The following is a 13,323-nucleotide window of genomic DNA, read 5'->3' on the forward strand; positions in this document are numbered from 1 at the left end:
TTCTAAGTACTCGCCAACTATTGGATGGATCATAAAAATGGGCGGGGTTCCGGTTGAAGTTTGCTGGATATCGGAAACGATTAGTGAAGTCCAGACCATTGGAATACCAATAGATGATGAGATGTATCAACCATTGTAAAGTAAGACAACTGTTAAACTTATGCCTTGGTTTGACGCGCTAGCGCTGTGCAGGCGCAGTCTTTTGTTCCAATACTTTCAGGGTGTTTAATATTGCATCATGAGCTTGCTGGAAGTTGCATTGTGTACGTTAGTTGGGAACAGCAAGCACATGGTCTGAGTTTACTTGTCAGGATACTGTGCCATATGTTTACTGGGTGAGACAGCATCTTTTTTTGGGTTGTCCTGCATATGACTGAAGATTATTAGGGATACAGGTCACCTTGACCACAGTGGGCATAGGAGGGTGCTTGTGGTCCTGATGCTGTGAAGGTGGGATTGTTATGTAACGTGCATCATGACATGGTGTCTTTATTCTTTTATTGAATGCATCTGTCGTTAGGTGAGTTTGCATATTATGACAGTTCTTAGAACATGTTATTTAAAGCTTTTAAAGTGTGTTCTTTTGCCTTTGTTCCAAAAGTACTATGGTTATGCCATATGTTTTGTCTTTGGACAATATACCTTGGTAAATAATACAAACAATACCAAATAGTTTTTGACATTTATGGTATTATCATACCATGTACATGGTATTTGAATGTGGTATCCAAGTTCCAAGGTGTATGAAAGAAAACATAATTTAGACACTTCAGTTAAAGTCTAAAGTCTTAGTTTAGTTAAATGCTGATGGTCATACAGATGCGTTTGATCTGCATGACTGCATTATTGCTTTATAAAAAAATAGTTTAATGTCCTGTTTTGCATTCATTTTGTTGGTTTGTTAATATAATTGATTTTTAATTCACTTAAAAGTTATCTCTTTTTTTAAAATAGGTAAATAGGTTTATGAAAAAGAATGTGAGTATTTCTTAAAATTAGACATTTATTTAAAAAAAATTTTGACACTTTAATAAAAAAATAAAAAAAGATATATATAAATAGGTTTGTGATTAAATATATTTCTAAAATAAAAGATTAAAATGTATTATAATAAATAGGGTAATTAAAAATATTAATATATTTCTAGAATTATAAATATGTATTAAAATAAATGGGTTCAAGGTTCTGCTGTGTGTCTTGGGATGTATTGCATGATGCATAAGACTTATTGATCTGTCTTTCACATCAGCATTTTAACTGCAGGTTGGAAACATGATGAATATACAATATTTAACATATACACAATAATACCACACAGTTTATGATCAACAGGCATGCCTTCTGCTTCACACACTGTGTGTGTGTATAAACTAGGTCAGCTGATGATTCATAGTGACTCAATAAAGTGGGACAAAATGAACTCAAACTTCTGCTTCATTTCACACTATATAGAGACTTTGAGACAAACCAGCTTAAAATGATTTTTTTTTAAAACAGTCCTCATTTATTTCTGTAATATGTTCCTTGTGCCTGCCTCTTTTTAGTCACTCTTACTTTTGTCCTTTTGTCTCGCATCTCAGGTTTCACGGAATGTTGAAGTTCAACTTTATCAGCAGCAGAAATGTGCAGTTTGTACTTTTGATAAAGCACATTCATTCTTCTGCTAAAATATGTGTTATTTGGGCTGTAAGATTGTCTAATTTGTCCTTTTAGTTGTGGTACTGCTGTTCTATGTGGATAGACTTCTGGTTATGGGCTACCGCCTTAATAGTGTCTGGATCTGGGTCTGTGTTAAGAACCTTTGTGCGGACTGAGAGATGAGTCAAAGTGATTTTCTGAGCGGGATGTATTCTGATTGGCTGTCGATGTTTTTATCGTTCATCAGCTGGAAAAAAAAATTGTTCTGAAAGTGATTCCGACAAAATATTTTGGTCTGTTATCATTATAGTTGTGTTGTGGACTCTGCTATTCTTTAAAAATTGTATTGATTTTTAGAACTATATCTTAGTAACGGCTTAAAGAGTTTCGGGCCTGTTGATACCAGTGTTGTTATTGTTAACCAAAACTATTAAAAATTATTTTCTGTCATTTAAATAAAGCTGAAATAAAATACAGTTATAAGGTTAAACTTAAACTTGACAACAAGCAACAAGCTGAAATAAGTTTAAGTTGTTGTACTAAAACTGAAATAAAAATATAAAACAAAACCTAATAAAAATGTTTAAAACTTAAACTAATATCAAAGTGAACATGAACATATTAATATTATATTAGCATATAAATAATAATAAAATAACACTGTTGGTGCTGAAAATCTTGAATTCATTGAACTTGTACAAAACAAGCATTTTTATTCTTTGCTACCTTCCAAGCATTTTGCTTTAGAGGTCGACCGATACTGGATTTTACCGATAACGATAGCTAGGTTGGGCCATACTTGCCGATAACCGATTAATCCACCGATAGTTTTTCAAATTGATTCTGGATAAAAAAAAAAACATAACACTCCAAGTAAAACAGTGCTGAACTTTATCAAGCCAACTTAATGAATAAAAAAGTAACAAAATTTGATCGGTAAAATATTTGAGCAATACAATTGCACCTTGATCATTCATGTTAGTTTGATAGTGCATTAACTATGGTTAACAAATAAAAACCTTAAATTAAATTTATATATATTGTACTTAATATAAATTAGTACATGTTAATTAACAAATAATGAACAATACTTATACAGCAGTTATTAACCTTAGTTAATGTTACATTTGGAATTTTACTGTAAGTGTTATCATTTCATATAAATCCAAACAGTCATGCTTAAAGATGGCCAACTTTAAATATCTACAACGCCAGAGCATTGAAATGACATAAATATTACATGTAGTCTCACACTTTTGCTTCTATTTTAAACACTTGATGATTATCTAATCAAAATTACAAAATATGTTTTAAAGTGATGATGAAAAAATAACCGAAATCGAATGCTTTTCTGATTTGTTTATATCTTTCTGTCGGCTGTATGAACATATCAGTTTGCTATCTTACGTCTCTAGCTTTAAATATGCAACTTCTCTGCATATTTAATGCATAAAAGTGACCAGCTCGATATAAACTAATGCAAATAGATGGTAACAATTGTGACATTAAACATTCGGGTCGGACGTTTATTTTTGTCAGTGTTTTAACCGCTTGAGGTACTAGCGTCCTCTCAGCCTCGAAGGCAAACAAACATACTGTTGTGCTGTTCTTTCTCTACTAATGCAGCATTTAGTCAACAAATTAATCACTTTATAATGATATGAAAAAATGTAGTGTATACATAGGCTACCTTTTAGCTGTCGGTGCTTTAAACGCGCATCTGATGTCAGCGCTCTCCACGCAGCGTGTGCTCTCAGTGCAGCACGCAGAATCACGTGTCGAAATAAACAACACGAGGCATCAGCGATAGTTTTTATTACACCTCTAGAGGCCGCTCTTGTACTGCATGATGCCAGCAGACCCTTCTCAGCTCTCTCTTACTGTGTAATGAATGACAGCGCGAGCTTCTCAGCCGCTCCAGCAACGGACGCAACCAGGAAAAACTATCGTTATGTATTTTTGCCGATAACGATAGTTCCACCAATCAACTATCGGTGCCGATTAATCGGCAAAACCGATGAATCGGTCGACCTCTATTTTGCTTTCTGTTTATATATTTCACATTATCTTTGTGACAAATCAGCAGAATTTGCAACAGCAATGCTATCTAGCTTGCTAACACAGATGAGGGTTTTGTGGAAACTACAAAAAGGACTGTTAGCTATATCATTTCCAGCTTCTTGTTTTGTAGTTTAAAGAAAAATCTTGTGAAGAAAAATATGAATATTTCTAAAATAAGTATTTCTAAAACATTAAATATATTAAACATTATAATATATTAAAATAAAATAAAAATTACAAATATGAAAATACTTATCGGTGAAAATGTTGACATGGTGAGTAAACAAATTGAGACTACTACTGGCAAATCCTTATTGTCGAATCCTCATGATCTTTTTACCTAATACCCCTAATGTGAACCGATCTCTGAGATGTTTTTGGTAACACTTTAGTTTTGGGCCCAATTCTCACTATTAACTAGTTGCTTATTGGCATGCATATCACTAGGATATTGGTTGTTTATTAGTACTTATAAAGCCTTATTATTAATGCCTTATTCTGCATGACCATATTCTACATCCCTGAATCCTACCCAAACCTAAACTTAGAACAACGACCTTACTAACTATTTATAGGCAATAATTAGGAGTTTATTGAGGCAAAAGTCGATTAATAGTTAATAGTGAGAATTGGACTCTTAAGTGTGACCATGTTTTTTATTAGCTAATCTTTTGCTCTTTCTTTTTCTATTTTCTTTCTTGCAGTGGTGCGTCACACCTGACATGAAATTACTCCGGACTCTTTTGAACAGGGAATAAATCAGGTAACTGAATCACAGGCACCTACACGTAAACACTTCTGGGTATTTTCCACCTCACAGCTCCTCGTATTTATTTTGCTGCTGTTCTGCATATGCCATTCCCAAAACCCTGATATTATCTTCACTTCTCAGAAACTCAGCGCTCTTTAATTTGGCGTAGTAGTAGATTCCTATAGTTCAAACGGCATGTGAATTGATTGATCATCTCTTTCGCATTACTAGTTATATGGTAGCATGAAATAAACATGAATGAACATCAGAAGGTATGTTGAAAGATCCTGTACAACTTACCGTAATTTGTATCATGTCTCGTGTTATCGCTCAATTAGCATTTCAACTGTGGCGAGATGTCAAAAAACAGCTTGTAAACAATGTGTCACATAATGTTACATTTACCTCAGGAAAGCCATTCAGTGACCATAAACTCGTTAGATAGCTAAAAATTAACAATGTTCTACAATATTCCATATGTTTGAATAAATCCATCATGAAAACAAGCTTTTATGACAGCCACCCTTTAAATGTTTATATTTAAAAAAAACTACTTCGATTAGAACCATAATTGTGCAGGTAATTTAAAAGGTTATTATTATAAAAAAAAAAATGTTTTGTGTAATTTACTCGATTTTACACATCAACTAATTTTAACCTTTAAAATAGTCATGTACCCATTGACAGGGTTCCCTGTATAGTTTACAGCTTTAGTTGACAGAGAATGATTTCCTTGAGAAAAGTTGGCATGTACTATACCTGATACACATCCAAATGAATCAATATCAAATTAAATTTAAATGAAATTGGTATTGAATCAAATGGAATCACAAGCTTGTGAATCGAAATAGAGCCCAGCCCTAGTTTGTATTCATAAAGCCTACGAGTAAAAGTCAACTTGAAACACCATCCACAACCCATTTTGCTTTTGTAATCTGATATATCTCGGAAAAAACAAAACAAAAACTGACTGAAAGTCATTTGGGATTGCGGGCCACTTGGATACTGTTGGCCTGGCTGTTCCTGGCATAGATTAGCCAGCTGCCACTTTGCAGAGACCATGATATTCTGACTCAGTGACCTCATCTATTTGGTGATGTGTGTAGTCTTAAAATGTTGACTTGTCTATGCCCCACGTGTTTAGCACGGTAAACAGAAGAAACAACCATCCAACTGCCTGCTGTTGAAGCCGATAATAACGCCAGAGAGCATTTGTAGAAGGACAATTCATCCCAGAGATAATGGTGTTTTGCATTCTGACCCAGATAAAAGCAAATGTGCCTGACCACGAAAGCCAAAATAAGAAACTTGACCTCAGTTTTACAATTCAAAGACCTGAGGGAAAGACCTTGCTTATGCTGGAGGCTTTGCTTCCATTCCTCACCCATAAAAGTTGCTAAAACCCCCAGAAATGTGTTTGTGTACTGGCTTTAATTGCACTGTCTTTTTGCTGGGAGGTAATAAAACAGTGTATTGGAAAGACTGTAACTTCTGAATAGGGTAAGCAGTAATCTTCAAAGTGATGTACGATAAGTGATGTCAGTAAGTGCGATATGTTCCCAGCAGTTGAGCATCAGTTTCCCATAAAGATCAATAAATCATATACATTTTGTGTAAGTGTATAGTGTAATTATCGTGAGTGTGTGTTGGATGTCAGAGTCAGGATGTCTCCGTTTTAAAGTTCATCCATCCATCCATCCATCCTGCTCATCAGAGCTGCATTTATTTGTTTAAAAACACAAAAACTGTAATATTAAGAAATATTATTATAATTTAAAATAAATGATTTCTATTAGAATCTTTTTAAACAATGTTGTGCTGTGATGGGAAAGCTGAATTTTTTGGCATCATTACTTCAGTCTTCAGTGTCACATGATCTCTCAGAATTTATTCTAATAGGCTGATTTGGTGCTATATATGTATATGCAAATCTCTATACATCTATATCTATATACATTCACAGTCTGGCCCAAACAGTACATCTGGTGTTTTGCAGTCCCTTTTCCCGAACTTCCCTGTGTTCATCGTCGCTCTCAGCACATTTCTCTTACCACAAATACTCCCACTCATATTTTTAGTATTACTTCACAGAAATGTTCTGTGAACCAACAAAAGGGAAGAAAAAAAAGCATATCACAGAAAACAAATGAGTTTGCGAAACAATTTTACTGCAGTGCTGAGAATCTGAGATGTAAACAGAATGCACCTGTCAATCATATTTTCCCGTTGTGACATCATTCATCACCATGGCGATAGATTCCAGCAGCACTGTTTTGCTCAGATGGCCTGATGAGAACTAAGTGTGTGTGTGTTTTGTGTGACTCACTCGGCACATGACTTATCTGTTATCTGCTCCTCTTCTCTGTGCTCGAACCGTGTGGAGAGAAATGCGTTTCTGAGAGCACCTGCCACTCCTTCTATCAAAACCAATTCTCTTGTTCTGCAACAAAGTGTTTTGTTTTCTGCTAACCCTCTTTGTAGAGGGATAGTCTGATCCGTAGGACTTTTTCTGTTCCACAAAATAAGACCGTTTAAGAATCTTAATGTAGCTTTTTCACATTATACAGGACAAATAATACCATCAAATCATCAAGAGCTCAGTGAGAAGCCTTACTACAATGAAATCCACTGACATTTTCATTTGTGATTCATGTCATTGTTAGATGACAACAGAAACATAATTTTTTTTACTTTTTTTCACCTAATTATGCTCAAACTAATTAAAATTTTGCTGCAATATTAACTGTGATTTACCAATTAAATAAACTAAATTCATTCTTATGGCTCCCGCTTGAGTTTGCAGCTTTTTTGATGCTTGCAACTTCTCAGTAAACTAGCTGAATGAACAATGTTATTTCCCTATTAGGCCTATTCAAAGCAAGGCGATAGGATCTAACAATGATCTTTTTTTCTGAAGAGGGGATTTTGTAACTTGAGATCAGTTCTGATGGAGAGCTTGAGAGTTTTTCATTTGACATTTCACTCAAAATGAGAAATCTGTGAATGCTTTCTGGATGTTAAAAACACAGTCATGCATTGTAGAATATTTCAAATTGTCCAATGTCTAGATCTTACTAGTCAAGTCAAGTCAAGTTTATTTGTATAGCGCTTTTCACAATACAGATTGTATCAAAGCAGCTTCACAGTATTAAATTAAAATAATACAACAAAGTTTGTTTCAAGAGGAATTTATTGATTGATAAAATTAAATTAAATATCCCCAAAATATCCCCAACTGAGCAAGCCAAAGGCAACAGTGGCAAGGAACCGAAAAACTCCATCAAGTGACCTAATGGTGTCCTAAAACTCCATCAGGTGACCTAATGGAGAAAAAAAACCTTGGGAGAACCCAGGCTCAGTCGGGGGCCAGTTCTCCTCTGGCATTGGATAGAGGCCGGATTGTAGTTTGAACTGTAGGATTATATGAATGCCTGGCTGAAGAGATGCGACTTTAATCTAGTTTTAAACTGGGAGAGCGAGTCTGAGCAACGAACAGTATCAGGAAGACTATTCCAGAGTTTTGGAGCCAAATGTGGCAAACTTGTGGCAATTACAAGAAATTATTCAGGACATTTTCAATATTCCACATTGACAGATCCAAAATGTTGTACACAATTCTGATTATAAATGATTATTTTAACCATATTTTCTCCTGTTGTGCTTTTTTTTAACATGCACATGAGAGACCTAGGACGGTGACACAAAACAAAACGTTGCGCTTTTCTAAGCGTGTAAAATGGATAACTATATTGTATGGCAGAATACCATAGCAAGTGCTTACAAGCACTTGCTATGGTATTCCGCCATACAATATAGTTATCCATTTTTGAGACTGTCTTTAGTTCACTGCAGTTTTAAAGAAGAAAAATACTCGGCAATGGTGTTGACTTACGAATTTGCACGTTTTATATAGCATATTAAAAACGCCACATATAAACACCATTTAAAAACTTGATTTTCACCACAGGGGTCTTAAAACGTGCATTGATTTTTTTTGAACAGATGTTGCAGACTTTCTAAAATTCAAACGTTGTAGATGTTGCTGATAAATGCAGACATTCAAAAATTCTCTTTTTTGAATATTCAAAATGTTATAGATGTTGCAGACATCTCAAAATATATATATATATTTTTTTCAACATTTAAAATGTTCTAGATGTTGAAGACATTCTAAAATTCTGCTTTTGAACATTTAAACAATCAAAATCTTGGCCCATTCAGCACATGAAACCATCTTTCAGGTTCTGTAATTGAGTGTAGAAAGTGTAATCTGAGCTCTAGGTTTGCCGGGACATTTCAGCATGACACAGAATATGTAAAGGTCAGAGCAGACATGCTCTCAATTTTCAAATGATCTTTCAAGATTTCTAACATTGGAAGTTGATGGTTGGAAAAAGTGAACCCCATTAGCAGATGCGGCCATGACTGAATTTCTGACTCAGTGTTGGGATGATACCTTCACAACCTGTCACTGCAAAGATGCTGCTTTCTGCATGTGAAGTGTTATAACATGTTACCATGGTGATGGTGTTGGTCATCTGCTTAAAATGCTTGAAGCAGAGTTTGTGTTACCACTGTTTTTTTCCTGTTGCAGTGAGATCATATATCTCTTCACTACACACACACAATCCGACATGAATGCCTCTTTTCTTTTTGTAAATAAAGGTCATATTCACAATGTTTTACTTTTTTCCTGGAAAATATCCTTGTACATACTCTTTGAAAAACTGTTGTCAGAAATGATAGTTTGTTCCCTTTAAAGGGACATAAGCCTACTAACTACTAGCAAATTTAAGATAAAGTAGGTTAACGGTGAATGACTAATGTAATTAGTTTTTTATTTATCTTTTTTTCCTTTAGGGCTGTTTTTGACCATGGCGACTATGGGGGAGGAGTCAAGTCCCAGTGTCACCACCCCTTCTCTTCCCACAGGCTCCGCCTCCAGTCCACAGAGTGAAGCCGTAGCCAATGAGCTGCAAGAACTGTCTCTTCAGCCCGTCCCCAACTTGCTTCCTATTCACGAGAGAAAGAATGGTGAGTTTATTATAATGCCAAAACAATTACATCTAAATACAAAATCTAAAAGCACAGAAACTTGAATGACGTCAGAACTCGAAAGTCTAATTCGCCACTTATGAGTAAAATAAAAACCTGTGGTAAACATAACTAGATGACTGCACACACTCACACCCCAAGCTGTCTTCTCTAGTTATTTATTAAAAAATTTACATTTTCAAAAAATTAATTTAACTGCTTCAAAATTCTCGTTTTTGCTATGGATGTGTGTAAATCATGTTGTAGAACGAAATAAAGTAAAGTCAAGTTTTGTTTACTACAGGCTATTTTCAACTGTCTTTAGTGTGTAATGTTGCTGTTTGAGCATGAAAAAAGGTTAGCAAAGTTCGCTTTTAGCAAAGCAAAAAGTCACACCAAAGGGATTTAGTTATTCTCTAAATCAGTAACCTAAATCAGTTTCTGAACTCCCTTAAACAACTCTATTGCAGTCTTACATTTTCTTCCAGGAACACCCTCACAATATTCCTCATTTACATAATTTCCACCCAAGGCACACTCAAAAAAGGGACTAGGCTTTGAGTTGCATTAGTGGTGTATTGAAAGTTGCGGTTATGGTAAGGGGAGTGGCATATCCGAAATGTGTTCAAAGCGGGGGACCAATGAAAACACACTGGTCCAGCCGACCAATCAGAGCACATTGCACTTTTCAGAGGTAGTGGCTTCACAGAGACCGGAACTAAACAGAGCGTTACTGAGAGACTGAGAAGAGAAGTGCTGAAACAATGTAAAATATGAGAAAAGTTTTTGAACAGTTTAGACTCTAGCATGACCTATTCTAGAAGACCCTGAAAACAAAATCAAGATTTTGTAAAAGGGCATCATATGGCCTCTTTAAAACAACTGGTTTTGTAATGTAAAAAATGTAATCATATCATATAGAAATTTTGCACCTAATGTATAATTACAACCTATGCAATGCCACTGAAAACCAGTTACACTTTTAAGAGAAAGAATAGCTCATCTTAAAATAGCCTGTGAAAGGGCACCATCTCACAATTCCTTGACAGATTTTGTCCCTCATATTTTTGTCTGGGTGTCTTAATGAGAAGAATATTTCACATTAATGGCAGTGTCACTGTCACCACATCTAGCTATGGAGGGGGAAAAAACTAAAGGCACCCGCACCCTAGATAAATGTTTGATGGTACATTTTCCACCACAAATATTTAAGTGGTAAGGTACGATTCATTTTAGACAATGTTTTATTTTGCAGGACTTTTGTAAATCTAGCAGCCAATTGGCAAGGAATTGTATTCTCATTTGCTCTTATCGGATGCTAATTTTGGATCCTTTGTGCAATCACAGATTTTAAAATATATTTTATAACTTTTTTTATTTTATTTTTTTATGTAGCTTGAGTCACAAAAAATAAATAATTATGGTAACACTTAAAAATATGGTTCCATTTGTTAACATTAGTTAACCACTATAGCAAAAGCTAACAATGAAAAAACAAAAAAACTTCTAAAGTATTTATTAATATCAGTTTTCAACATTTGCTGATACAGTATGTGTTCATATTATTTAATGGACCCGAGCTGACAAACTAGCAATGAACAGTTGTATTTTTATTAACTAATGTTAACACAGATTATCAAATACTGGATCAATGTATTTGCCACTGTTAGTTAAAGGGATAGTTGACCAAAAATTAAAAACATTTCTGTCATAATTTCCTCTCCCTCATGTTGTTCCAAACCCGTAAGACGTTCGTTCATCCTCAAAACACAAATGAAGGTATTTTTAATGAAATCTGAGCAATTTCTGTCCCTCCATTGACAGCTACGCAACTACCACTTTAAAGCTTTATAAGGTTTATAAGCTTTATATGCTTTATAATCTCTTCACAAAGAGATTGCCAAATTAATCCATATGAATGAGCTTAGTCCAAATTTTCACTTTATATACGACATAAGCGCTTTTTTATGATGAATAGATTGAATTTAGGCTTTTATTCACATTATAAACATTGATCAGTGAACATAAACAGAAGCTCAACTGAACCTGCCTAACCCTGCTTGAAAAAAAAAGCTCAAACGTGCTGTGTAACACACGAGATTGAACCTCATTGGTTCTTGCTGATGCTCAAACTTGCTGCACAATACAGGACAACAGACCTCATTGCTTTTTGTGTAATCTCAAACCAGCTGGGTAACACAAGAATGAGTTCATGAATGTTTTTATCTGAATAAAAGCCTAAATTAAATCTGTTCATCATATAACGTGATCGTGTCTCTTCAGAAAATTTGGATTAAACCGCTAAATTCATATGGATTTGTTTTATGATCTCTTTATGAACCTTTTGAAGCGTTAAAGCTGTTGTTGTGTAGCTGTCAACGGAGGCACAGAAAGCTCTCAGATTTCCAAAATCATAAACAGGACAAAAAGAAAGTGCTTCAACTGACGTGCATAATAACACAATGTTATGATCTGATATTATAAGCCTAATGTTATGATTAGCATACATGCACATGGCCGAAATGTGACATGCTCACACGTGGCTAGGCTGATTAACCGTGTTCTGCCTCATAGCAATGACCTGTTTAGCATGTGGTGACCGGCCTTTGGCTAATAATGGTTTCTATGTTTTTTTTTGCATTGCTTATTTTTGTAAACACCCACACATGCCTCCCACAATCTCTGTATGTTCAGGGTTAAAATTTGGTTGGAGGAACTGTTATCTGTGAGGTGTTGCTAGTGCCATCCAGTGGATTCTATCAGCACTTTGGTATACTTTTTATTTATTTATTTGTTTTATCCTGGAGAAGTATTGGTCAGCCTGAAATCACTTGCACTACAGGGGTTGAACAATGATACTGAAACAATGGCCAATAAAGTGTTGGAGGTTTCACACCTATGTAAGCATGGCCTGGTGGCCAATCTGCACTGATTTTATACATCAGTATTAGCAGAGTGAAGGTTGAATTAGCAGAGCAAGAATTGCAGTATGTGCAAGATGTGCAGTACAGCTGCACATAAAATATTGCAATACACACAACATTATGGGAGACATATAAGAGTTCAAAAAAGGACAAATTCTTACTGGCTCATCTGTGACCAAGACAGCAAGTCTTTGTGGTGAATCAAGAGCTATGGTATCCAGGGTAATGTCGGCATATCTCCACAAAGAACAAACTACATCCAACAGGAGTAACTGTCGATGCAAGAGGAAGCTGTCTGAAAGTATTGTCCAGTACTAACCCAGATTGTATCCAAAAGATGTAAAACCACAGCTGCCCAACTCACTGCAGAATTAAATGTGCACCTCGACTGTTTGTCTGGAGCTTCACAGAGTCAATATAATGGTCGGGCTGCTATAGCCAAACCTTTGGTCACGCGTGCCAATGCCAAACGTCTGTTTCATTGGTGCCAACAGGGCAAATCTTAGACTTGGGCTGTGGACAATGTGAAACATGCATTGTTTAACTTCACTGTCTTTCCCACAAAAGTTACGGCGTGGAGAAGCCTCACAGAAGCTTAACACCCGGACTGTTGCTGCCCGGAGTGAAGAACGGGGTGGATCAGGGTCAGTGATGGTTTGGGCTGCGATATCATGGCATTCCCTACTCTGCTTGATGGACGCATCACTGCCAAGGACTGCCGAAACATTCTGGAGGACCGTGTGCACCTAATGCTAATACAAGTGCCGTGCATCAGCATGATAATGCACCAATACACACAGCAAGACACAGCAATGGTTTGATGAACATGAAAGTGAAGTTGAACATCTTCCTTGGCCTGTACAGTCACCAGATCTACTTATTTTCCTACATCAGCATCACATAGTGACCTGGCCA

The 13,323-nt window shown here is 35.7% G+C and overlaps 1 protein-coding gene across 8 annotated transcripts in view; it reads left to right on the forward strand.

The window, feature by feature from the left end:
- The first annotated feature begins 4,403 nt into the window (after positions 1-4,403).
- Positions 4,404-13,323, forward strand: part of mrtfaa (myocardin related transcription factor Aa) — a 49,462-nt gene continuing 40,542 nt past the window's right edge. For all 8 annotated transcript variants that reach the window (XM_082165175.1, XM_082165180.1, XM_082165177.1 and 5 more), the window contains exons 1-2: positions 4,404-4,462; positions 9,311-9,484. In XM_082165175.1, coding sequence (XP_082021301.1) covers positions 9,325-9,484 — 160 coding nt within the window. In that variant the 5' untranslated portion in view covers positions 4,404-4,462; positions 9,311-9,324. The remainder of the gene's footprint in view (positions 4,463-9,310; positions 9,485-13,323) is intronic.

The sequence above is a fragment of the Leuciscus leuciscus genome (genome assembly GCF_965113295.1).
Source record: "Leuciscus leuciscus genome assembly, chromosome: 1".
In the NCBI taxonomy this organism is placed as follows: domain Eukaryota; kingdom Metazoa; phylum Chordata; class Actinopteri; order Cypriniformes; family Leuciscidae; genus Leuciscus; species Leuciscus leuciscus.